Below are 27,793 nucleotides of genomic sequence, written 5' to 3'. Positions count from 1 at the left end.
TCAATCATGAACTAACAATGAACAACAATTTTTACAGCATTTATTTATAGGGAATGTTAATTTCTACGTACACTACCATTTAAAAGTTTGTGGTCAGTAAGTTTTTTTTTTTGTTTGTTTGTTTGTTTTTTCGATATATTTTCTTCTGCAAGGATGCATTAAATTGATCCAATTTACAGTGAATACATTTTTAATGTTACAAAAGATTTTTAATTTGGAATATACTCTGTTTTTTTTACTTTCAATTCATCAAAGAATCCTGAAAAACAAGTATCATGTTTCCACAATATGAAGCAGCACAGCGGTTTTCAACTGATAGTAATCAAAAGCACCAAATCATCATATCAGAATGATTTCTGAAGGATCATGTGACACTGAAGACTGGAGTAATGATGCTGAAAATTCAGCTTTAAATCACAGGAATAAATTACATTTTAAAATACGCTAAAGTTGAAAGAGTTAATTTGAATTATTTAAAATATTTCACAATATTACTGTTTTTACTTTATTTTTATCAAATAATTGCAGTCTTGGTGAACATAAGAGACCAAAATATTAAAAAAATCTTACTCACCCCAAACTAGTGTACACTAGTACATTATTGTTTATATTTAGAATATATTGTATATTTATATTGTACATTGTCGTAAGACATAAATTAATTTTAAAATATTCAACTTGAAATGTTAAATCATGTAGAAATCAACATTAACCTAGATTAATAAATGCTGAAAAATATCAAATACTACAGGTTGGAACAAGAGCAAGTGCACCATTTGATAATGTGTTCGCACACAGAAGAAAACCTGATTTGCCACTGTCAGTATTATTAAGTGACGGTTTTCTATTTCACATTACCCATGAACCTAAATTAAACTCATTCGCTCTATTCATTCACCTGGCTACACACGAAAGACCAGCCATAAATCATTCCCTCTCAACACAATTCGCTTAATTCCATGTCATATAAATATTTACTCCCTCTGAATGCGTTTATGCTCATTCAGACATTTAATGTAGCCAGGGCCCGCATATTTTTTCTGCTGAACTGCCGATTGCTTTTGGCATGTTTTGTGTGGTTCTGGGTGGCTGCCAGGTTGATTCTCAAAGAACACTCCCCAGGCCGGCACAGACAGATGGCACTCCCTTTCTGCCCCTTCCCACAAACCTACAAAGAGCCACCTTATTTAACTTATTTAATCGGACGCTGCTGAATGGACAGAAACTGTACAGTCTCCTTACACAGAGAAACAAGCTTCTGATAAGATGGAAAATCAATTGTCTGTCTGGGAGAGAAATTATTAGCAGATGAAAAAGTGACATGAAAACTGTCTACTAAAACAAACAAAAAAAGCCTGTAAAAATCTCATTCTTTTGTAGCTCATAAAAAACACTGATTGCTTATTGCAGTGATTTTTCTTGAAGGGTGTCAAACCAAATTATGTTTTTCATCATCTACCAGAGTTATGATGTGGTAAATCTGCTTATGTTGGGTGCTACTCCAGAACTTGATGGTTTATTAGATTATGTCAAGTGTTTTCAAGTAAACTGATAAATCATCATGAACCCTTTGTTAGTGAAGTTGTACAGTGAATCTCTTGTTTTTGGTCATCAGCAGAAAACGACTCATCTTGTTGAGTCATATTAACAGTGAAACTTTGCAGGCGTATAGTTTATCATAATACTATCCTCTAAAGAGTCTACCTCAGGTTTTTCTAATCTGGTTCACAATGTAAAAACATGATTGCTGATGTTCAAATTAACTCCTGACAATGAAACATCCTCACATTCTCATTACCATATATATATATATATATATATATATATATATATATATATATATATATATATATATATATATATATATATATATATATATATATATATATATATATATATATATATATATATATATATATATATATATATATATATATATATATATAAAAAATATTACTATCATTATTATAACCTCATAACCACATTTTATGCATCTTCCATTTTATTTATTAATTGTAAAGTATTTTTACATCTTGATAGATTTTTTGCAATGGTACACACCTGATTTTATTTATTTTATATTGATTAAAATAAGCATGAATTAAATTCAGCACAATAAATACCACTAATAATAAATACTACAATTCAAATAATATATTGTTGTTTCTGAAGTGTTCAAATAAAAATGCCTCAAATATAATATAATATAATATAATATAATATAATATAATATAATATAATATAATATAATATAATATAATATAATATAATATAATATAATATAATATAATATAATATAATATAATATAATATAATATAATATACAGTGCACAGCATAAATGAGTACACCCCCTCTGAAACTTCTGAAAGTCAGCAATTACTCAATTACTTAAAAGACATGTTAGGGTTCTTTAGAGATATAATATTCCAGCAAGTCTGCTTAATCAATTACCAAAGAAGCATGTCAAAATTATTCAGGAAATTAAGATTTTCTTATCAAGGTGATAAAATGTTGTGTAGCAAAAATGAGTACACCCTTTTAAAAGTTACTAAATAAAAAGCGAAATAAAAATTTTCTGGTGCAAGTTTAAGGCAATGTTTGATCAACAGGTAAGTATGTCAAACCAAAACATTTAAAGAGAAGTAATTTCTTGACAATTAAAAGTGTTATATAGCCCACTGAATCATTCTCAGACTTAATGCTGACAACAATGGAACCCCTTGGGAGGGAACTGTCAGGAGACTTATTTCTTAGCACAAAAGAGGACAGTGGTACAAGAGGATTACCAAATCATTGTTTCAAGTGTGAAAATATAGCAAAAGTAACACAGAAATTCAAAAACAATGGACTTGTGACAAGGCCCCTGAAATAATCAGGCCTTCATTTTAAGTTTTCATTTAGTGATGAGGGATTTTTTGCTAGACAAAGAGCAGGAGAAATATCAAGCAAGTGTCTCAGAGCCAGCAAAAGCTATGAAAAGAGTGACTGCTTATCTGCAGATGCAGCCTGCAGAAATGACATCCATGGTTGTTGTTCTCACTGGAATTACTTAGTGTAGCCAAAGTCAGTTTGCCATTTCCAAAGCCCATATTTACAAAATATAGATTCTGGGAATCAATACTATGGTCTCATGAGACCAAATCAATCATTTTGGATCCAACAGCATCCAAAATGTTATGGTGTTGCTAGAGGAGGAGTACAGTGAGAAGTGCCTGGTTCCCACAGTAAAGTTCAGTGGTAGTAAAGCTTTTATATAGGGATGTATGAGTGCTGAAGTGTGAGGGAATTGTGCTTTATCAATGCTGTCATGAATTCCCACACCACTGTGTAATTTAATACACAAACCTGAAACAGAAGATGTTACCCTTTCCTCATTTCCTGCATTTCCTCTGCATTTTTTCAACATGACAATGAGGAAATGCATTCTCCCAAGGTGAAAAAACCTTCTGTGGACATGTATTGCACTCAATCTTAACACTCTTGAGTGCATGTGGGGGATTCTGTAGAGAAGAATTGAGCAACACTCACTCCTCATTAAAGATCAGGGCATTTAAGGAGCTCATCATCCAGGAGTTAAATAGGACAGATGTGACAATTTGTCATGAACTTGTACACTCCATGCCAAGAAGGGTCAGAGCAGTATTATTCCAAATTATGGAGGGCATACTAAGTGCTAGAATATTATACGTTTGTTGAGTTAAATCTAGGGTGTATGCATTTCTGCAATCCTTAATTTAAACAAAATTGGCTAATTTACTTATTTTATGGCTATTAATGACATATATTTCTCAGTATTTATTATGTATATGTTTTAGTTTTGCCATCTTTCCATGAATTGTATTAGTGATCATAAAGAAAATACATATTTTGTATTTTTTCAGAGGGAGTGTACACATTTATGCTGTGCACTGTAATATATAATATAATATAATATAATATAATATAATATAATATAATATAATATAATATAATATAATATAATATAATATAATATAATATAAACTATATAATATATAATATAATATAATATAATTTTTCTTTACATTTTTTGGCTTTTATGTGTGATTAAATCTTTAAATGGCAGTTGAATAATCTTTATGTCTGAGTGTGATTCTGTAAGACTGGGATTAAAGCCATATCAAAGCAGCCAGTTTTTAAACCAGTTCTTTTGAATTTTTTTGTAATGACCTCATTTATCTGGTTTAATGTCTACCCAGATGAAGGTGTAGAACCTGGAGTTTGAAATTAATTTCATTTCATAGCTTAATCTTCTTGGCCAGGGTGAAATTGGCTCAAGCCTACAATGCTGTGCATGTTAATAATGAGTATTAATATGCACGGCGTTGCAGACTGGAGCCAATTTAATTCAAGTTTCAAATAACTTGCATTGTGAGCATTTAAAAATATTAAAGTATTGTTCTTGATAATACAAAATAGCGCAGGGGGTCGGCAATCTACGGCACGGAGGGGTAATTGCTGGCATGCGAGCAAAAGCGAGAGGGGTGCATGTATTTAATTCAGATGAAGTACCTCACACCTGCATACAGATCTACATTTCGAGGTAATCATTCCTCATAGTAACACAGCTTGTTTTATTAAGTTATGAGCTATATACTATTAAAGTGTCAGAATCAAACTGTGCAAGTCAATGAAAGCATAGAGCTCTGACAAACCATTAGCGTGACTGCTGTGCATCACAAGTTGCTGAAAGCAGGACACAGATCAAGACAGCACATGTATCACACAAGTTAAAGGGATAGTTCACCCAAAAAATAAAATTTTGTCATCATATACTCACCCTAATGTTGTTCCAAACCTGTACCTTGCTTTTTTTCTGTTAAACACAAAATAAGATATTTTGAAGAATGTTGGTAATCAAACAGTTGACGGTAGCCATTGACTTCCATAGTAGGAAAAAAATACTATGAAAGTCAATGGCTGCCGTCATCCTTGCACACCCTGTTCGTGCAAACATCATATATCATCAACGCATTTCATGCTATACAGAGTTTATGTAGACAGATGTCAGTCACGGAGCACCACAAACAAACAACAGCCACCTTTTACAGTTCCTACCGAATCAAAACAATGAGCTTCTGCTGCATTCATACAGTAATTACCGTAATTAAGAGATGTCAACCCTTGAAGTTCTAACCGGAGCTGTTTACGTCCTCAGACTCAACCATATCAATACCGAAATGAATCTGCAGCAGTCAGGTACAAGCGTTCATTATTATTATTATTATTATTATTATTATTATTATTATATTTTTTGTTATTTTTACCTCCTTCCTTTGTGACGCTTTGCCAAGAGCAGCTGTGTGTGTGTGTGTGTGTGTGTTCAGTGTTTTGGAGGAGTTGTGGCTTTAGATGGAGATTTGCAGGGAGGGTGGGATCGTATGCTTTCAATGCTAGCAGGCAAATGTTAGCATTTCCCAGATCACCTACTGCACCCTTAAATGTTCTAATTAAACTAAGGCCTACACCTGGCTTAACCTAAGCCCTGTCAGTGAAACCAGGCCTTAAGGTTCTACACTATTTATATGTTACTAATCAAATAAGTAAGTTTGTGATTGATCAAGTAATGTTTGATATTCAACTGTAAAATGTGTTAATCTTTCCGTGAAGCCATTATGAATGTTTAAAATACTGTTATATGTATTTATACATTGTGGGGGAGTTCATGACAAAATGGTTGCCAACCCCTGTAATTGTGGGTAAGGATTATTACACACCGTACTTTCTCTTAGTTAGGAAAAATCATTTTGACTTTTTGACTATCAGTTTCAGAGCTGTTGTACTCGTGTGTATCTGCTTTACATAGACTGTATTTTCTGTATATTCTCTTAGGTGTTAAATGAAGCAGTGGGTGCTCTCATGTACCACACCATCACCCTGATGAGGGAGGACCTGGAAAAGTTCAAAGCACTTCGTATAATTGTACGCATTGGGAGCGGCTTTGATAATATCGACATAAAGTCTGCTGGAGACTTAGGTAATGGTTAAGAAGATTTTCCATTACATTGCACACGATGCACAACAATGTGTGTGTGTGTATTTGCTGTATGAAGAGTCTGACCGTAACCCTTCCACATCTGCAGGTATAGCAGTCTGCAACATGCCAGCAGCTTCAGTAGAGGAGACGTCAGATTCCACCATGTGTCACATCCTGAACCTGTACCGACGCACCACCTGGCTGCACCAGGCTCTCCGGGAGGGCACGCGGGTCCAAAGCGTGGAACAAATCCGAGAGGTCGCGTCTGGGGCGGCCCGGATCAGAGGAGAGACGCTGGGGATCATTGGCCTAGGTGTGTTGTCTCGCATAGCCAGACCTTTGACTCTCGGCATGAAGTCTGATCCACTTTGCTGTGTATTCTGGCCAAGAAACGCCCACTGAAACAGGAAGAGATCTTCTGAAGGAGATATAAAGAAAGCAGCGGTGGTGTGTTTTGTTTTTATGTGCAGTGTAGGGGTGGGTAAATCTGAATAGACTGGTGCAGACAAAGAAAATTCAAAATTCTGATGAAGGCGCCACCAGTGGCTATAAAGATAACAGAGGAACGAACGGTAATGTGTGTAGACTGCATTTATCTCCATCAGGCCAAAGAAAGAAACTGAAAGATTCATTTATGCTCTTTTCGGGGCTCAACATGGATTTTTTTTTTTTTTTCTGCTACAAAAGAATGATGGAAATTTATTTTTAGCACTATATATTTTTTCATTAAATGTTTATTTTAGAAAACTTTACACACACACACACACACACTAGGTCCTATTTTAATGATCTAAGCACATGGTCTGAAGCTCACAGCGCAGGTGCACTTAGGGCGTGTCCGAATCCACTTTTGCTTTAAGGATGGGAAAAATGGTCAGAGCGCCTGGTGCATGGTCTAAAAGGATTGTACCTAGTCCCTTAATGAGTCATGGTTGTGTTTTGGGCGTAACGTGCAATAAACCAATCAGAGTCTCATCTCCAAATCCCTTTAAAAGCTAGTTGCACTTGCACCATGGTGGATTCGCTATTTACATGGTGGAATTTGCAAGTGGAAAGATTGAACGCTTCTCCAGAGAGGAATCCTTTTATTTTTAATATTTAAAAATGTTTGTGTGCTGCTGCGCGTCCCTGTGTGTGTGATGAGCAGAGTTTACGCACGCTGTACACCCGCCTATAGGCGCATATTAAAAAATACTGTGCCATTGACTTTAGACCAGGTTTTTGTTGGTCATGGCACAGTCGTTTTCAGTTGCCTCAAAATAGCAACACGCCAACAATGCACCTGAACACACCTCGCATTGCGCCGGGTGTGTGATAGGGCCCTCTGTGTTCCAAATTATTATGCAAGTGACGTATCAGTAGGATTTTAGTACAATAAACATTCAGATTTTAGTTTTTCAAAGAAAGTGTTTGTTTTATTTCTCGTATCTTTTTAGATAACTGGACTGTATCAGTCTCAGACAGGTTTAAGTAGTTTACCAGGTCTTAGGTAAATGGAAAACCTACTTAAAGTGGTTGTTGCACATTATTAGTCACAGTTCTCATGTAATATGGGATAAGATGAAAAGCAGGAAATGGTGATCTTTCTTTATCCCCATATTGCATGGGAACTGTGACTTGCGTAATAATGTGGAATATATACAGTACAGTCCAAAAGTTTGGAACCAGTAAGATTTTTAATGTTTTTAAAAGAAGTTTCGTCTGCTCACCAAGGCTACATTTATTTAATTAAAAATACATGAAAAAACAGTAATATTGTGAAATATTATTACAATTTAAAATAACTGTGTACTATTTAAATATATTTGACAAAGTTATTTATTCCTGTGATGCAAAGCTGAATTTTCAGCATCGTTACTCCAGTCTTCTGTGTCACATGATCCTTCAGAAATCATTCTAATATGCTGATTTGCTGCTAAACATTTATGATTATTTTCAATGTTTTTTTTTTCAGGATTCCTTGATGAATAGAAAGTTCAAAAGAACAGCATTTATCTGAAATACAAAGCTTCTGTAGCATTATACACTACCGTTCAAAAGTTTGGGGTCAGTAAGAATTTTTATTTCTATTTTTTTGAAAAGAAATTAAAGAAATTAATACTTTTATTCAGCAAGAATGCATTAAATCAATCAAAAGTGGCAGTAAAGACATTTATAATTTTACAAAAGATTAGATTTCAGATAAACACTGTTCTTTTGAACTTTCTATTCATCAAATAATCCTGAAAAAAAAATATTGTACACAAATATTTTGTGCAATTGTACACATTAAATGTTTCTTGAGCAGCAGATCAGCATATTAGAATGATTTCTGAAGGATCATGTGACACTGAAGACTGGAGTAACGATGCTGAAAATTCAGCTTTGCATCACAGGAATAAATTACTTTGTCAAAAATATTTAAATAGTACAGTTATTTTAAATTGTAATAATATTTCACAATATTACTGTTTTTTTACTGTACTTTTAATTAAATAAATGTAGCCTTTGTGAGCAGACGAAACTTCTTTTAAAAACATTAAAAATCTTAGTGGTTCCAAACTTTTGGACTGTACTGTATATACACACACACACACATGCTACTGTACAAAAGTTTAGTATCATTACCTTTTTTTTTTTTTTTATAATAATACGTTCAGGATTAAATTGATCAAATTAAATTGATCAAAGATGACAGTATTTACAATGTTACAAAAATTCTATTTCAAATACATGCTTTTCTTTTGAACTTTCTATTTATCAAAGAATCCTGAAAAAAAATGTATCAAGGTTTCCATAAAAATAATAAGCAGTAAAATATTAAAATTGTCAGCATTGATAATAATAATAAATGTTTTTCTTAGCAGCATGATTGAATGAATTCTGAAGGATCATGTGACACTGAAGACTGGAGTAATTCAGCTTTGCATCACAGGAAAAAAAAAAAAAATTCCAATAGAAAACAGTTATTTCAAATTGTAATAATTTTTCACAGATATAATATTTTACTGTATATTACTTTACAATATTGCTGTGTAGTTATTTATGTATTGTATCTTTTCAAAGAAGGTGGATATAACACAACTATAATATAACTACAATAATGAAATCAATTAAACACACCTTTGCTGGAAATTAAGTTGAAAGGAAATTAACATTTTTTTTTTACTTTAGCTCATAATATCAGCCTAGTAACACAACTACACACCATTTTAATGGAGCCTGTTTTGTCAGGCATTATAAATTAATAATAAAAAACTGAAGGCTCTTCATTCATGGTTGAAGTGATATGTTTGGTCTCAGGTCGTGTTGGACAGGCGGTGGCGCTGAGGGCCAAAGCATTCGGTTTCAACGTGATCTTCTACGACCCGTACCTGTCTGACGGGATGGAGCGAGCCCTGGGGCTGCAGAGAGTCAACACCCTACAGGACCTGCTCTTCCACAGCGACTGCGTCACCTTACACTGCAGCCTCAATGAGCACAACCACCATCTCATCAACGACTTCACCATCAAACAGGTGCCGCCCACAGCCATTCACAAACACGAGAGCACACGTGCGCTGTTGTCACATTCGTGTAAGATAACTGTTCTGTGTTGACTGTAGATGCGTCAAGGCGCCTTCCTAGTGAACACTGCACGTGGTGGTCTGGTGGATGAGAAAGCTCTAGCCCAGGCTCTGAAAGAGGGCAGAATACGGGGAGCCGCCCTGGACGTCCATGAAACAGAGCCCTTCAGGTGAACAACAACATTTGATGTTGAAGGATTGTGTTGTTTTGACCTTTGGTTCAATTGCTTGATTCAAACCCCATTCCTATTCCACCCTTGGACTCTGCAGGTCTTTTTTGCATTGTATTTGTTTGCTCCAAACCACACGGATACATGAATCTGTTTGCTACAAAGGCATTACAAGAGATGTAAAGAATGCGAGCTGCTTCCCGAAGGCAGTTTCTGTGGAGACAAGTAGCAATTAGAAATTCTGGAATTTAGACGGCATTAATAGTGGTTCACTTTTACATTTACATTTACATTTACGCATTTAAGAAACACTTTTATCCAAAGTGACTTACAAAATTGGAGCAAAAGCAATTAATCATAGAGCCAACAATATTCGTAGTATACAATGCCATGTTTATTAGACAACTAGATTTGGAGCAATTTTGTAAATGAGGTCAAATTGCTTTCATACCAATTGTGAAATCTAGTGTTATTTTAGTATTATTTATATACTATTATAAAATGTTTAGTTCCTGTCCTTGATTCTGATTGGTCAATAGCTTGAATAAAACACGGCTATGACCGCTTCACCCAACGGTTCTGTGTATCACTACACAACACCCTTAGCAACCACTTTTAGCAACGTAATCTGTTTGTTGAAATTTGAATTGAAAGTTGCATTAATATATATTTTTGGTTTTAATATTTGTAATGTGTGGTTACCGTTTTATAAAAGCAATAAGGTACTCTAACATTGCCCTTCAGCCGTGTCTTATTCACGATACAGCACAGACTCTAATACCTTATTGCTTACTTATAGTTCTTATTAATATAATATAACTTATTAAATAACTTTTACTATTTTTTTCTACTATTTATTTCAGTTTAATTTTTGATAGTTTTTTTTACATACTTTTTGTCATTTTTAGTAGTTTTTTTGTTTGTTTGTTTTAGGATTTTTATTTTTTATTTTTTTATATTACTATTTATGTTTAATTTATTTTGGTTTTAGGTATAACATTTCCAGTCAGTAATTTTAGTGCTTCAACTTAAACATATTTCAGTTTTCTAATTTTCAATTAGTTTATTTTTCCACATACACACACACACACACACACACACACACACACACACACACACACACACACACACACACACACACACACACACACACACACACACACACACACACACACACACACACACACATACATACATACACATATATATATATTAGTACTGTGCAAAAGTTAATGTTGTTTTAGCAATGGTATGACTATATATAATTATTTATGTCTCTTTATTAGAATATAACCAGAAAAAACAGTAAATTTGTTTGCAGTATTAAAAAAAGGATTTTCATTTTTTTTTTTTTTTTTTTTTATAGGCTAAAGTAGCAAGTATTTATTGACCTTCCCTTACACTTGAGCAATAGCAGGAACCTGGTTCTATTAAACCTAAATGGAATGGAAAAGGACTGGAAGGCCAGGAAAACTTTCAAAATCTGATGAGAAGTTTCTCAGAGTTTCATTTTTGAGAAAATGGAAGAAGTCCATGAGGTCACACTAAATACTGATTTTTTTTGCTTAAAGAAACAATTTTGTTCAGAATTTTATTTTTTACATTTTGTGTACATATTTCCTGTATTTTCTGTTTGTATTGTAATAAAGAGACTCAAAAATAAATATGGATGGTCATTAAAACATTGCTAAAACAACAAAGCTGGTGGTGTATTTAAATATTTTAGCTTTATTTCAATTAACAAAAGTGTTTTAGTTAATGGTAATAACCCTGAATCAAACCTCAGGCCTCTGTTTTCAAGCAGAATTTTAAAATTGCATTTTCCAGGTCTAGAAAAGTCATTGTAATGTAAAAGGCAGGAAAATTAAGTTTAGTTCTCAGCTCTGAAATATTTCGTTGGCAAAATTTTTCTCTTTGTAAGTGCAACCTAAATAATTTTTTTCCCTTATCCAGTAATCACAAAGAGCTGGAAAATGCATTTGTCACCATGTAAAATGTCCTTCTGACTGAAATCATTTTCACTCAACGGGAGCATCAAACTCATTCAGCTGCATGTGTGTGTCAGTTTCAGCCAAGGTCCTCTTAAAGATGCCCCCAACCTGATCTGCACACCTCACGCGGCCTGGTACAGCGAGCAGGCCTCTATTGAGATGCGGGAGGAGGCAGCGCGGGAGATCCGTCGAGCCATTACCGGTACATTGACACATGACTCTATCAATACCACTTTTTAATGCCTTAGACTATTGTCAAATGATTTGAGGGCACTGGGTGTTTGATCTCTTTCATCAGTCCTGTGAAAACAGTTTTTTTAATTGCAGCACTGCAGGCTTGATGTGCTGTGATCAATGACTCAGGGCTTCCCTGTAATGAAGCTGTTTTCCTCCTCCAGGTCGCATTCCAGACAGCCTGAAGAACTGCGTGAACAAAGAGTTCCTCACACAGACCACGCACTGGGCTGGCATGGACCCCTCTGTTGTTCATCCAGAACTCAATGGGACCTATAGGTACAACAAACTATTGAGAAATTCATTCCTCTTAACTGAATATAGCTTATAGATGAGACTGTTATTTGGTTATTCTACCAGGACTTATAGTAAACCAATAATCCACAACTGGCAATGCAAGATTGCTTTTACTGTGGTAAACAATGTCAAAATAGACCGTTTTGGACTTCTTAATACATGTCTTATTGCACATAAATGCATGTTATTAGAAAAGTCTTCACAATCTGTCATAACTTGTAACCGCCTCTGAAACGTCTAAGCCAAGTGTGTGGGGAGAATAATTAGTGGTCGACTGATGTGGGTTCATTTCTGTTATGTTCTAGAGAACAATAGCCAGTATTAATTATGATATATAGATAATACAATTTAATGACAGAAAATGAGACAGAATTGCTTATATATAATGCACATACTTTAAAAAAAAAAAAGAAAGAAAGAAAAGAAATTGTTTAATATCTACTGGCACAGTTATTATATTTTGAAACTGATTGACAGGGTATGTAAAGGGTTCCCACACTTTTTTGCAGTGAATTTCTGTGACCTTTCCAGTCATTTGTGATTACTGGATTAGGATTGTTGAAATAATTTTGATTAAGACTCATTTGCTAATAAATCATACCAATATGTGAATCTGTATGACTGATTTTTTGAAAAGAGCTGATTCTAACTAATGATTTGCTCATGAATCAAACATCACTAGAGTATAACTAGAAAGTATATTCTACTGAAATTGTCATTACTTTTACATGGTTTTTAAGAAAAACTATTTTATCCTTGGTTTCAGATTTACCATGCCATTATAAAAGAACTGCAACACACAGAGCCTGGAGCTGCTTAATGCTTTTATAGAGCAACAGAAAAAGCAAACCTATGACAAATTTTCAATAAAAAAGCATTATTAAAGTAAATAATCCAATCTTATTGTAATATAGTACTATACAGAGCCCCTAAAGGGACCATTACAAAAAAAAATGTTATGTAATGTTAAATAATGTAGTTCCCTAGCTTAACCATAGGTTGTTTGTGGTTGGCGTTCAAGTTGCTGCATGTGCAGATTATTTCATGGTTTTGAAAGAAGTCTCTTATGCTCACCAAACCTGCTTTTATTTCATCAAACATTACTATTGTGAAATATTTTTAAAATTTAAAAGAACTGTTTTCTATTTTAATATATTTTAAAATCTAATTTATTACTGTGATGGTAAATGATGAATAGAAAATTCAAAGCATTCTTTTGAAACAAATCTTTTGTAACAATATAACTATACTTACTGTGACTTTTGATCAGTTTAAAGGTGCAATAGGTGATTCCCTACAGATTTTTTTTTTTTTTGTTATACTGATTGAAAGTCTCCTCATATCCTGATAGCAATCACTGTTAAACAGTCAAATTTTTTTCTTTTATAAATATGTATCGTCTGTGGAAGGCGTAGGACAGTAAAATCTAAATCCAATCATTTTATTTGGTCCGAATGAAATAATATGATGTCCTACCTACCTGTCAGCGTATGTTTTTACATACCCTCACGCACCCTGTTTGCACAGACATTGTTCGTCATCAGCGCGTTTCATGTTATGCAAAGTTTATGTAGACAGACGTCAGTCACGGAGCACCACAAACAAACAGCAGTCATCTTTTACAGTTCCTACCAAATCAAAACATCGAGCTTATGCTGCGTTCACGCAATTACTACTGTAATTAAGAGATGGCAACATGTGATATTCTAACCGGAGCTGTTTACGTCCTCAGGCTCGTTTCCATGTCAACAGTATCAACACCGAAATGAATCTGCAGCAGTCAGGCACAAGCTCTCTAAGTTGTTTACATTCATTATTATTATTGTAATGGAACAGTACAGTACCATGCAGTGGAAAAGCACCATTAGTGTAGCTGTGTGTGTGTGTCTGTGTGTGCGTTCAGTGTTTTGGAGGAGGCGTGGCTTTGAACGGAGATTTGCAGGTAGGGTGGGACCATATGCTTTCAATGCTCGCAGGCTAATGTTACGATTTCCCAGATCACCTTCTGCACCTTTAATGCATCCTTACTGAATAAACTATTAATTATTAATTAATTACTTTTAATGGGAGCATAGCATATGAGGTATCACTAAATGCATGTACCTTTACACTTGGCTCATCCAGTCAGATTGTAGAGTTGAAAGTAACTATCCATTTTTTTAAATCAACCATTATGCACTAACATAGTAGTTTCATGGAGTCATGGAGGGCTTCACTGCAGGGACAGTTGCTCTATTGAAGGTGTTGCTAACAACCGCTGTTTAATATCATTCCTCTTCCGCAGGTACCCCCCAGGTGTAGTGAGCCTCGCTTCAGGGGGTCTACCTCCGCCAGTGGAGGGCATCATGCCAAGTACCGTGCCCATAACCCACAGCCTGCCCACCGTAGCCCACCCTCCACACGCCCCGTCACCCGGCCAAACGGGCAAACCCGAACCCGAAAGAGAGCAGCATCCTAACGAACAGTTGTAGCCCCCCTCTTCAAAGGCTCTCAGTACCACTATAGAACTCTCCTGGTCCTTCTTTACCCCAAAGAAGAGGAGCGGAAACAGGCTCCCAGGCTCAGAACCAGCCACTAAAAACAACCACAACTCCGAAGTAGCCAACTCTTTGACTGAAGCTGGTGGACTGCGCTCTTTGAAGTATCTAGTGGGAAAAAAACAACAACAAAAAAGAGAAAACCGTGTGGATTTCAAACAAAGTTAACTTCTCCCTGATGCAAAATCCTGCTGTTTTAGATTGTAGTCTGTCCAAGTGCAGTGGGCGATCTTTTATCTGTTATTTTGTCTGTCTAATGGGTTTCATTGTTAAAACAACAGTAGCTATTACATGAATGTAACCTGTTTGTGTACAGTTTTTAGGACATGATTAATGGTTTGTAGACGAGAAAAAAACTGAAACCGCATTACAGGAGGCATGTCACCACCTGATAAAAGATAAGATAAAAAGCATATTAGTTCCGCTCGTTTTATTTTAAAAAAGCCCCGAAAGAGGCGGGATTTGCACACCCTCTCAGGAAAATTTATTTCCCCCCCCTTCCTTCCTTTTAAATTAAACCACATAGTGCATTGTTTTTGTACCCATTTGTCTTTTTGTAGTCAAAATTCAGTACAGTACTTTAAAAGAACTACACTCAGTATGTTTTTATTTTTGGAGCATGTATTACCTTATGTGTTAAAGGTTAAAAGAAAAGAAAACAGAAAAATGTTCAGATTTTGAACAAAAAGAAAAAAACAAAACAAATTTGTCTTGTGCAAAGCTGGCGTAATGCTTGCCTGTTTGTGTGTGACTTGATTGTACCGTGTTTTTCGAGGATGCCGGGATAGTTGCAGCTCTCCATCGCCTACATAGTTTCCTTCCTGGTAAAGTGGTAGGCTAGCAATATACATACTATATATACTATGAGATATTAATATTTTTTGTTAAACAGAATCCAAAAAGAAATGTTTGTGACTGTATGCATTTGTATGAATTATTTTAAATGAAATAAAAGTCCGAGTTAAACGACACATCAACATTTCTGAGTTTATCGCACTTCATGCCAGGACAACAGAAATAGTGGAGGTTCAGTTCAGGTTTCCTTTGTATTGGAACACATTTCAGGATATAAACACAATCACTGTGAACGCCCTCTTGTGGACACCGATTCTGTCATATAAATAATGCAGATCTAAAGGTACCAACCAGGCATCATGCTGAAAATAGTTCATACAGGGGAATTGGATTTTTACATCAAAGCTGTGATTTAGCTTACTCTGAAGTATTAAAGGGTTCGTTCACCCAATTTTTTCTTTCATCTACTCACCCTCATGTCGTTTCAAAGAGAAGTTCTGAAGAATGTTCACCTGGGGTTACCAAGCTCCAGAAAGGTTTTATTGAACTAAAAAAAAATGTGTTACCATTTGTTTTAGTGTAGTGTGAGGAACAGACCAAAATTTAAAAGGGTCATGACATGAGAAATCAAATTTTCCTTGATATTTTGACATATAATAGGCCATCCTGCAAGTTTCAGAGTTTAAAATGTCCTCATTATAAACAAAGCATTTATAGATGTGAGCTTTGCATCAAAAGGAAACAGAACCCAATATAATTACTCACTGATGCTGTCTACACTGGATACAGTATACAGATGCCATTCCGCATGTAAACTATTTCATAACGCTTTGTCTATAAATTACGGTTTTACATACGCAGAATCTTTCCAATCATTTAGTCACTTAAACCCCACCCCTTTCTTACAATCAACCACAAACTCGCATTCAGATCTCGCATTGAACCAAAGTGTAAGTTAGCCGATTTTCAAGTCGCTTTGTATTGTTACAATGCCAAAGTATATGTTAATGAAAAATGCTTACTGTTTCTCTGTTACCTGGACTGAGAAATGTATTTGTCAGCAAAAGTCTGACCGACAGCTCCAGGGCTGAATTTCTTGCAAAACTAGAGATTGTACTTCTGCATTTTTGTATCCCTGCCCACATACATTTAGATCGACTACAACATGTTGGATCCTTCACTGGAAACAGAAAATAACTCTCTCTCGATAAACGTTTACTCTTTGAATTCTTGCACCCAGGTACAATACATGTCTAAGGCTACGTCCACACGAAGCCGGAGCTTACCCTAAACCGATCTTTTTTTTTTCCTCATCTCAAAAAATATCTGCGTCCACACGAAACCACTGAAACAACTCAAAATGATGTAGTATACATGCCAGACCATTATGTGGTGCTGTAATTCTGTCACAGAAATGCACTTAAAGCAGCGAAGAAGACTTGGAGCATGCACATAAACCTTGCGCGCTGAATACAAACTATAGTAAAACTTAGAAATAAAGCTTTATTTTGGCTCAGTATCGTCTTCAGCATGAACACAATCATCTAGAGACTGCTATTGCTGTTGTTGGTGGTGTTTTGTGGTGTTAGCACCGTCTGACTAGGGTCGACACGTGGGATGATGACATCATCGTTTCAGAAAATATACGGATTGCCCCGTCCACACGAAAACTCAAAGACAGCGTTTTCAAATTGATCCACTCTGGGACCCGGTTTAAAAAAAATAGCGGTTTCACCTTTCGAAAACGCCGGATCCGTGTGGACGAAACGCCTATCCGATAAAAAATGTGTGCGTATTCACAGAAACGCATCTCAGTGTGGACCGGGCCTAAATGTTTGCTAAGTAGTATCTCCTACTCAAGCAAGGCAGTATTTGGCTCTGGTCAAGCCTATTCAAAAAGAGCAGTTTGGGAGGCATGCCCTGATCTTGCTTTTATCCTTAATTTTATCCTAAAATATCCCTACCTCTAAACCTAACCCTACCCATAAGTAATCCCTAAAATCAAAAGGAAATAATAGGTGAATAACACTGGCGCAGAGGCACGTAACCCTGGTTGTACTTGACGTAAACTGTAAACTTGTCCTCAAATCTGATTGGTTGATTGGAATGTTGTTTCAGGATCAACAAAGATGATGATCCAGAAACATGATTCACTTAGTAAAATCAGGTTCTGCGACTGGGAGTGGCGTTTAAGTTGGCTAAAAATGGTCCCCTCCACTTTACCGTTAAAAAAACACTTGCACATATTCCAGCTTACTATGTTTGAAATCAGTAATAACTACATTGGTCCTTGTGTAGCCCCTCTAGTTTGCATCTGCCTGCTCCAAGTGGGACGCGAACCCGTGCCCGTCTGCATGGGAGTCGGACGCACTAACAAGGAGGCTAAAGGCTGCAACCCCTAGTGTCAGTTGCTAGAGCATCTCTTGAGATCAGGGGAGTGAGGTTTACACGCACAACTCTTACTAGCCTGCGTCTGTTACACTCACCCCCCTAAACTTCACTCCCATCCGGGTCACGGCACCAATGAAGCCCCTCCAGTTCGCACCTGCCCACTCCAAACGGGACGTGAACCCGTGCCCGTCCGCATGGGAGTTGGACACACTAACAAGGAGGCTAAAGGCTGCAACCCCTAGTGTCAGTTGCTAGAGCATCTCTTGAGATCAGGGGAGTGAGGTTTACACGCACAACTCTTACTAGCCTGCGTCTGTTACACTCACCCCCCTAAACTTCACTCCCATCCGGGTCACGGCACCAGTGTAGCCCCTCCAGTTCGCACCTGCCCACTTCAAGCGGGACGTGAACCTGGGCCTGTCCGCATGGGAGTTGGACACTCTAACAAGGAGGATAAAAAGGCTGCAACCTCTAGCGTCAGTTGCTAGAGCATCTCTTGAGATCAGGGGAGTGAGGTTTTCATGCACAGCTCTTACTAGCCCATGTCTGTTACACTCACCCCCCTAAACCTCACTCCCATCCGGCTCACGGCACCAATGAAGCCCCTCCAGTTCGCACCTGCCCACTCCAAACGGGACGTGAACCCGTGCCCGTCCGCATGGGAGTTGGACACACTAACAAGGAGGCTAAAGGCTGCAACCCCTAGTGTCAGTTGCTAGAGCATCTCTTGAGATCAGGGGAGTGAGGTTTACACGCACAGCTCTTACTAGCCTGCGTCTGTTACACTCACCCCCCTAAACTTCACTCCCATCCGGGTCACGGCACCAATGAAGCCCCTCCAGTTCGCACCTGCCCACTCCAAACGGGACGTGAACCTGGGCCTGTCCGCATGGGAGTTGGACACTCTAACAAGGAGGATAAAAAGGCTGCAACCTCTAGCGTCAGTTGCTAGAGCATCTCTTGAGATCAGGGGAGTGAGGTTTTCATGCACAGCTCTTACTAGCCCGTGTCTGTTACACTCAACCCCCTAAACCTCACTCCCATCCGGCTCACGGCACCAATGAAGCCCCTCCAGTTCGCACCTGCCCACTCCAAACGGGACGTGAACCCGTGCCCGTCCGCATGGGAGTTGGACACACTAACAAGGAGGCTAAAGGCTGCAACCCCTAGTGTCAGTTGCTAGAGCATCTCTTGAGATCAGGGGAGTGAGGTTTACACGCACAGCTCTTACTAGCCTACGTCTGTTACACTCACCCCCCTAAACTTCACTCCCATCCGGGTCACGGCACCAGTGTAGCCCCTCCAGTTCGCACCTGCCCACTTCAAGCGGGACGTGAACCTGGGCCTGTCCGCATGGGAGTTGGACACTCTAACAAGGAGGATAAAAAGGCTGCAACCCCTAGCGTCAGTTGCTAGAGCATCTCTTGAGATCAGGGGAGTGAGGTTTACACGCACAGCTCTTACTAGCCTACGTCTGTTACACTTGCATGCCTCGTAACTGTGCCGATTTTGAAAACGCAGAATTGCAATGATGTTTGAGAGATACTGAAGTTACTGTATATTTTTACATATTGTGTGGAAAAGAGCAGCAAGAACATCCCGCTGAATTTCTGTTTTTGTGTTCCACAGACTGAAAAAAAAACAAACAGATTTGGAATGACATGAGGGTGAGAATTTCTTAATTTTTGGCTGAGCTATTTCTTCAACATATTAAATAAAATCATCAAACCAGTGCACTAGCTTGCAAATGCCTGTAAGTATGTGGTCAAAAGCGTCGAACTGGGAATGTTCTTTACACACTGAGGTGGGGGTGGTGATGACTCAGCATTGAAACTGATCCCTGCACATGCTGTTTTCCTTCCAGCAATGTCTCTCAGCAGACCTCCATAATTCCTGCATCCTGTCCTCTGCTTGTTCTGGATTTCGTTTTGGTGGGTTTTGCCATTGAACATAGGAAGAGGCCTTAGAGAGTCCCTGAGCAGTTTGTCAAACCAAAGAAAACTGAAGAAAACCCAAGCCTGAGAAGAAAGAACAGACACATACAAGCACTGCAGAGCGCTATAAAGCATCATAAAGGCTCTGATTCATTTACAATCATCGTTGTTAAATAAGCCCTGTTCATGAGCAAACAGCTTTGTAAACATGCATGTGCGATCTGTATGTTTCAGGGTAGCTGAACATTATCTAACCCCAGTGTTCATACTGCATGCCATGCTATAGCACTAAATCTGAGTGATACATTCTCATTCAGGACCACAGTTATAGTTTCTATCATTCAATTGTTGGGGCTATATATGTTTTTAATAGTTTTTGAGATTGTTCTGATGCTGGCGACACTGAATGCAGATGGGAAATGTGATAATAAAGGGCAATTGAATGGATCAAATCTAGCACGTGTTTTGTGCCACAGGAGCGTGTAACGAATGTCATTTGGAAGGTGCACTTTGTAATTCCGGTGTGTTGTGATGTCCGTTGGCCATCAGTCTGTCCTGAAAAATGTAGAGGTTGTTGCTGGCAGCAATGGCGATGATGTTTTCTTTGGGATGCCAAGCGGTATGGAGTATTTTTTTCCTGAAGTCCAGACTATCCACACTGACGTCCGTCTCTTTCCGTTTCTTCCCCACGCACACACGCCGCGGCTGCAGGACGGCGCGTCGCTTACACACCTCCCGACTGGCCTCCAGAGTCACGTCACGCCGGCTTGCCCGGTCAAACATTCGGAAGTAGTTGTTGTAAGCCCCCGTCATTATCACGCTGCAGAGGAAGAGAGGGATTGAGAGAGAACAGATGCACAGCAGCTGGATCCGCTTGAGTTATATTTTAAAGGTCAAAGGTGATGTTGTATAGTTAGGGCCTCACCTGTCCGTTCCATTCCAAGCACATTCAAACTTGTCAAAAATACAATCGCTTTCATACAAAGAGCACAATTTGGTTCGCAAGTAGTCGTGGACCTAAAAACACAAGCAAAAATTAGAAAGAACCAGAAAATTCTGTACAAAACACAAGTTAAGTGCTACAGTTAGTCATGTTTATTGCCTGATAAATGCAGTGAAGTGTCATTAAATATAACCATATAACAGTAATATTGCTTTATAGGTTAAAAAACAATCTGTAATCTGTTTGCCTGAGTTACAACAACTTCCTGATTCGTGGCTTTAATCGCAAACATTAGCACTTAGCCAAGTGTTGCATGATTTAACGTGTTTCTAGTATGTTTGGTACTTCATGGCATATTGAAATGTGTTTCTGGGAGTGAATTATTCTGCAAAGCGTGCCATTTCCTGTTGTCAGCAGGTGGTGCTATGACTAACTGAATATTGGCATAGAGATGTCTTCAGGCCAGGACTTTTATCAAACGTGAAGTTTGGGACAGATCGGACACTGCATGCCTGAGTTACAACAACTTCCTGTTTTATGGCGAAACATCGAAATTTGTCAGGCCGCCATGAACACGCCCTTCAGCGAAATGTCAAGAATTTCGCAATTTAATGTCACAAAGGCCTTTAGATTAGACTGACCAAATATGACCTTGATCTGACTAAAGCTCTAGGAGGAGTTTGTTAAAGTCTGGAAATGGCAAAAACTGCAAAAATTTTGCAGAGAAAATTCAAAATATCTCACTTCCTGTTAGGTTTTCAGAAATTGTTTTTGTAGGTATTGGGCTGTTACATCTGTCTACCGAATTTCATGCCTGTACGTGAAATGTAGCGTGAATGGCGCTTAATTGAAATTTTGTAGGTGGCGCTATCGAGCCATTTTGTCACACCTAATTATGAAACCCATATCAGATGTAAATTTTCACCACTTCTGACACGTGTGCAAAGCTTCATGAGTTTTCGAGCATGTTTAAGCCCTCAAAAATGCGATTCATTTCGGAAAAGAAGAAGAATTGACTGAACAATTACAAGAGGGACCTCACACTCACACCATCGGTGCTCGGGCCCTATTAAAGAAAACCATTTTGGTTTTGGCTTTTCTTCAATAGAGAATTAAAAGCATTTTTAAAGGTCTCACCCTTGAGGTGCTCTAGATCAGTGAATCTCAACTTTTTTTGAGTAATGGACCCCTGTTATTTTTTGGAACCATCCTCAAGGACCCCAGAATAATGTTGGCTCATTGGTATCATTAGTGTCTTTGTGACAACCAAATGCAATAATGTATAATTTACTATTACGTTAGTTGACTTGTCCAATATTCAGTAACATTGTCAGTTATATTATATATATTATCTTCTTCTTTTATGGGAACAAGTCAAATGTCAAAATATACAAATATTCATATTCAGATATTTTATAAGGACCGCCTGGCATCACATCAAGGACCACTAGGGGTCCACGGACCCCTGGTTGAGAAACACTGCTCTAAATGGCACAGCTGCATCAGCCTGTGCCATCTACAGTTTCATGATAGAATTTGGTTTGTGTATGAAATTGCACTCTATACCCTTAAATAGGGCACTATTTGAGGGAACAGCCATTTGCAGTGGTGTGCAAAACCATAGTGGACGATATGGGGTGCTTCTCAAACAGAAGGCTGCATATCTCCGCTGCCACGTCATCAAACGTCACTGAAGGCCATCTCAATCGGAAGGATCCTTGAAAGGCAGCCTTTGTTTTGTGTCCTTCGTTCAGCTGAATTTGAAGGATGCATGGGATGTATCCTTCGCGACCTTCAATTACCCACAATCCTTTGTACACATTCCAATTCACGAAAATAAACTGACGGAAAATGAGTCGGTATTGAGCTTGTCTGAATTTATTATGAAATGTAAGAAAATAATGTTTTCGGACATGAAAGCATAAACGAGGCTTTGTTACGTAATAAGTGTTTCGAAATTTCAATGGTTCACCACTGGGGGGTGTGACTTTAGCAGTTTGATACGTGCTCCAAACCACTGATTCAAAACAAAATATTCGTAAAGCTTCGAAGCTTCAAATCACCCATCAATAGATATTGTTAAATAATGTCGTTATTTTGGGTTTTTTTGGAGCACAAAAAGTATTCTCGTCGCTTCATAACATTAAGGATGAACCACTGCAGTCCCATGAACTGTTTTAAATACATCTTTAGTAGCTTTCTGGGCAATGAAAGCGTTAATTGTCTTGCTTGTTAATGCAGGCCTCACTGAGCCATTGGATTTTATGAAAAATATCTTAATTTTTGTTCCTAAGATGAACAAAGGTCTTACAACGACATGAGGGTGAGTAATAAATGACAGAATTTTCATTTTTTGGTGAACTAACCCTTTAATGCAGAGGAGGACTCGTGCCTACAAGCCTCTGAAGGACTGAACTAGGTTCCATTTGAGAAGCACCCAGAGAGTGCGCTCATTCAATCCCACAATGCACCGCAATAATGAATGTACAACCGATGTATGCCCAACAGCTAGAGAATACCCATAATGCATAATGCATGCAGAATGAATTCCAGAGTCTGACCAGAAGATGGCTCCTGCAGCTGAATCATCCATCCATTTTCCAAACCGCTGATCCAATGTGGTAACAGCGCAATATCATAAAGGTATAAATCCCTTTTTAAATGATTATTAAAATTGTTTAATTCATTTTTATACATGACAGAGTATTAAGGTTTCCCTGAGAGAGTTCAAGATAAATCTTTTCATCTTAGTACTGGAGCTGCCAGTTTGCTAAGATTCAAATAATTATTAAACAGCAAGCACAAACTATGCAAAAGCGGCAGCCCTTCCGGCACACTCAATTTTCGAATTCACTCACTCATTTTCAGTTACTACTTCAAGTGAACTATATTAGTGGAGTAATGTAGGTAATAGTGAATGAGGGTATATGTAGCGATTTCAGACACAGCCTTGGTATTTATATTATTCCTTCATGGTAAATGTACTTAATTTTACATTATTACTGTTTCATTCTGCTTTCTAAAAACAAATATGTATATAGCTGTATACACAAGTCAGTAATAACACAGGTCAGTGTTATTTTAATATTATTTATATACTACTACAGTATTTATTATTTTGAATTAGATCTTATTTTTATATTTTCAGTGTTTTTTAAAGGTGCCATCGAATTGAAAATTCGGCATAGTTGAATAACAAGAGTTCAGTACATGGAAATGACATACAGTGAGTCTCAAACACCATTGTTTCCTCCTTCTTATATAAATCTCATTTGTTTAAAAGACCTCCGAAGAACAGGCGAATATAACACCGACTGTTACATAACAGTCAGGGTGTACGCCCCCAATATTTGCATATGCCAGCTCATGTTCAAGGCATTAGACAAGGGCAGGATGTCTGGATCTGTGCACAGCTGAATCATCAGACTAGGTAAGCAAGCAAGGACAACAGCGAAAAATGGTAGATGGAGCGATAATACCTGACATGATCCATGATTACATGATATTTTTAGTGATATTTGTAAACTGTCTTTCTAAATGTTTTGTTAGCATGTTGCTAATGTACTGTTAAGTGTGGTTAAAGTTATCATTGTTTCTTACTGTATTCACGGAGACAAGACTGTTGTTATTTTCATTTTTAAACACTTGCAGTCTGTATAATTCATAAACACAACTTCATTCTTTATAAATCTCTCCAACAGTGTGTAATGTTAGCTTTAGCCACAGAGCACTATCAAACTCATTCAGAATCAAATGTAAACATCCAAATAAATACCATACTTACGCGATTAGACATGTTGCATGACGAACACTTTGTAAAGATCCATTTTGAGGGTTATATTAGCTGTGTGAACTTTGTTTATGCACTGTTAAAGGCAAGCGTGAGCTCCGTGGGCGGGGAGCGTGAGCATTTAAAGGGGCCGCAGCCTAAATTGGCTCATATTTAATGATTCCCCAAAATAGGCAGTTTAAAAAAATGTATTAAAAAAAATCTATGGGGTATTTTGAGCTGAAACTTCACAGACACATTCAGGGGACACCTTAGACTTATATTACATCTTGTAAAAAAAAAGTTTGATGGCACCTTTAAGTCATTTTATGCTTTAAATTAGGTTTTTCCCCGATTCAGTTTTAGTTTTATTTCAGTTTTAGTTTTAGTCATTTTAGTACTTCAGCTTAAATTGAATTTTATTTCAGTCAGTTGCCAAAGCAACATTTATAATTTTAATTAAAAAAAAAAAAAACGTTTTAAGTTTTTCATCTAATATTTATATTTTCTTTTATTTCAGCTTTATTTCATTTAAAGAAAACAGTCTTTAATAGTTTCAGTTTTAGTTAACAAAAACAACAGTTAAATATTTTAATAATTACTCTTAATTATATATACATATTTAATAATAATATCCTCATAATAGAGGGTAGACAACAGATAAACTTAACACAAAGGTTTTTTTTTTTTTTCTCAGATATTTTAATGTATTTTGGCTTTAGTGCAATATCTAAGTTAAATAAAAGTCAGTTTAATGTTGCAAACAACATTCTCTCTTTATAACATCACACTTACTATTTTTTACAGGAAGGAGTCTCAAAATTGAAAACCACTGGTAGAACCATGTTACTACCATTATGCATATGCAAAAACACTATTGCTATGATACTTTTTTATTTTTGTGTAAGTGAGGCCAAAACATTAGCTTTATATGCACCGAGAGACTCGGATCCCTTCTAGCTAAAACACTGTGTGAGTTTGTGTATATGTTTGAGTGAGTGAGTAGGTGTGAGACCTGGTACGTTTCCACAGGTTTATTTTCCATGTTGAGGTCCCAGACTTTAGCTGTGAGGTAATCTCTAGTGAGCAGGTAGCGGCCACTGTGACTGAACTTCACATCTGACACTGAGGAAACAATCTCTGAGAAGAACGATCGGCGGGCTGGATCCACTGCCTCTTCAAACACTATAATGGAGTGAGCACACAGTGTTATGATAGAGTATTATGACATTAATACTCTAACCATTGAGTGTAAACACGTATCCCTTTACATTAAATATGGACAGCTTCAGGTCAGTCTTGAGTTCAATTTGATTTCATCTAAAAACCCACACATTTAACAGGCTTGTATTGTGGGTGACTTAGTGGATATGTTCCCAGATCAACATCCTTGTAAGTCTTAGAACAACATTACTACCAACCAGTAAGATTTAATAAGTGTTAGGTTTAAGGCTTAGGACTGAAGGAATTTCCTCTGATTTCAAAGGTAGTTACAGGTTATGGTTGACAGGAATGTTGTTTCAAGACCAACAAAATCTGTACATCCAGGAAAATGTTGTACTTGGCAGTATCATCTTGCATTATATGCACATGCGTGGCTTACGTTTGGCATGCTGGTCGCAGAGCGCGCGAGCTCTCATGTCACAGAGGCGTGTGGTTCCTGTGCTGCTGCTGAAGGCCAGCAGGTGGCAGTGGTGAGGGTGAAATTCTGCCACTGTGATCACCTCACTGAGGTCCTCCATGTTTTCCGGCTTTAAATCAACAATATCTGACAGAAATTCACTGAGGAAACCTTACAAACTGAGGTTTCATATCATCACTAATTCATAACAACATTTCTAACATTATTAACAAAAAGTCCCTCAGCAAAATGCTTTCTTCTGGATTCCTGTAAGGTTGCACCAGCCATTATGCAAGTTCTTGGAATGTAAAGGCCACACTAGAGGCTAATGCTGCCTTCATGCGCTCTCGACATTATCGTAAATATGAGTTTCCTAGGTAAAAATCGTCGTAATCACGCCTTCAGAAGTGGGAATTATCATAATTCCAAAAGCACATGAAGGCAGCTACTAGTAAGTAACTACTTGCTAGTTTGTAACTACCTCTGTACTTTATTTAGTTGCAAGATTTGTTATTTAATGGGTTGTGATGTGAGGTACAATACAATACAAAAAGCCTTTTTTATAGCATCAACTGACTGTCACTCTAAATGAGTTATTGAATCACTCAAGTGATTAGTTTAACAATGCTGATTTACAGTATTCAGGAACGTAACACCACTGCTGTGTGCTATTTAGAGATGCAACAATCGATTCTGTGAGACAGTCTTTGATTCAGATTTGATTACAATGTTTTCAACTGGCAAAGTAAGCAGCAAATATCTAGTTGAAAGACTAAAAAAAATATATTATAATATAATATAACTGAGACATCCTGATAGTTAGTTAAAAAACAGATCTTAAAATCACAATGAAATCAAAATGGACATACTTGTTTTTTAATGGAATATTGCAGTATTTATTATAAATGTTTTAAAGGATTAGTTCACTTTCAAATAAAATTTTCCTGATAATGTACTCACCCCCAAGTCATCCAAGATGTTCATGCCTTTCTTTCTTCAGTTGAAAAGAAATTAAGGTTTTTTATGAAAACATTCCAAGGATTATTCTCCTTATAGTGGACTTCAATGGCCTCCAAACAGTTGAAGGTCAAAATTACAGTTTCAGTGCAGCTTCAAAGAGCTTTAAACGATACCAGATGAGAAATAAGGGTCTTTTCTAGCAAAACGATCTGTCATTTTCAAAAAAAATACAACATGCTTTATAAACACACATGATCGCCTTGCACATGCTTCCGCTTTCCGTATTCTTCAAAAAGCTTACGATGTATGTCCTACACCTTCCCTATTCTACTTATGGAAAAAATTAAACTGGCGATGTGTTCGTTCAGTAAGTAGAATAGGGAAGGCGTAGGACATACAGAATAAACTTTTTGAAGAATACGGAAAGCGGAAGCACGTGCAAGGCGATCATTTGTGTTTATAAAGCATATACAGTTGTATTTTTTTCCGAAAATGACCGAACGTTTCGCCATATTATTCCTCATCTGGTATCGTTTAAAGCCCTTTGCAGCTGCACTGAAACTGTAATTTTGACCTTCAACTGTTTGGAGGCCATTGAAGTCCACTATAA

General features: G+C 37.2%; 2 protein-coding genes across 6 annotated transcripts in view; one reads left to right on the top strand and one right to left on the bottom strand.

Annotated features, from left to right (window-relative positions):
• Positions 1-15,731, top strand: part of LOC137011154 (C-terminal binding protein 1) — a 39,115-nt gene extending 23,384 nt beyond the window's left edge. For all 5 annotated transcript variants that reach the window (XM_067376438.1, XM_067375642.1, XM_067377184.1 and 2 more), the window contains 7 exons: positions 5,852-5,996; positions 6,103-6,309; positions 9,279-9,493; positions 9,581-9,711; positions 11,777-11,904; positions 12,101-12,215; positions 14,518-15,731. In XM_067376438.1, the coding sequence (XP_067232539.1) occupies positions 5,852-5,996; positions 6,103-6,309; positions 9,279-9,493; positions 9,581-9,711; positions 11,777-11,904; positions 12,101-12,215; positions 14,518-14,704 (1,128 nt within the window). In that variant the 3' untranslated portion in view covers positions 14,705-15,731. The remainder of the gene's footprint in view (positions 1-5,851; positions 5,997-6,102; positions 6,310-9,278; positions 9,494-9,580; positions 9,712-11,776; positions 11,905-12,100; positions 12,216-14,517) is intronic.
• A 4,268-nt stretch (positions 15,732-19,999) lies between these two features.
• The window catches only part of ppp2r2cb (protein phosphatase 2, regulatory subunit B, gamma b), a 22,339-nt gene continuing 14,545 nt past the window's right edge, over positions 20,000-27,793 (bottom strand). Inside the window, exons 8-11 of the mRNA XM_067372158.1 lie at positions 26,206-26,370; positions 25,618-25,787; positions 20,816-20,907; positions 20,000-20,710 (exon numbers count right to left, since the gene is read on the bottom strand). Coding sequence (XP_067228259.1) covers positions 20,383-20,710; positions 20,816-20,907; positions 25,618-25,787; positions 26,206-26,370 — 755 coding nt within the window. The 3' untranslated portion in view covers positions 20,000-20,382. The remainder of the gene's footprint in view (positions 20,711-20,815; positions 20,908-25,617; positions 25,788-26,205; positions 26,371-27,793) is intronic.

The sequence above is a fragment of the Chanodichthys erythropterus genome, chromosome 1 (assembly GCF_024489055.1).
Source record: "Chanodichthys erythropterus isolate Z2021 chromosome 1, ASM2448905v1, whole genome shotgun sequence".
Classification (NCBI taxonomy): Eukaryota; Metazoa; Chordata; class Actinopteri; order Cypriniformes; family Xenocyprididae; genus Chanodichthys; species Chanodichthys erythropterus.
Note: the sequence above shows the minus strand (reverse complement) of the source record. Positions and strands in the feature narration are given on the sequence as shown.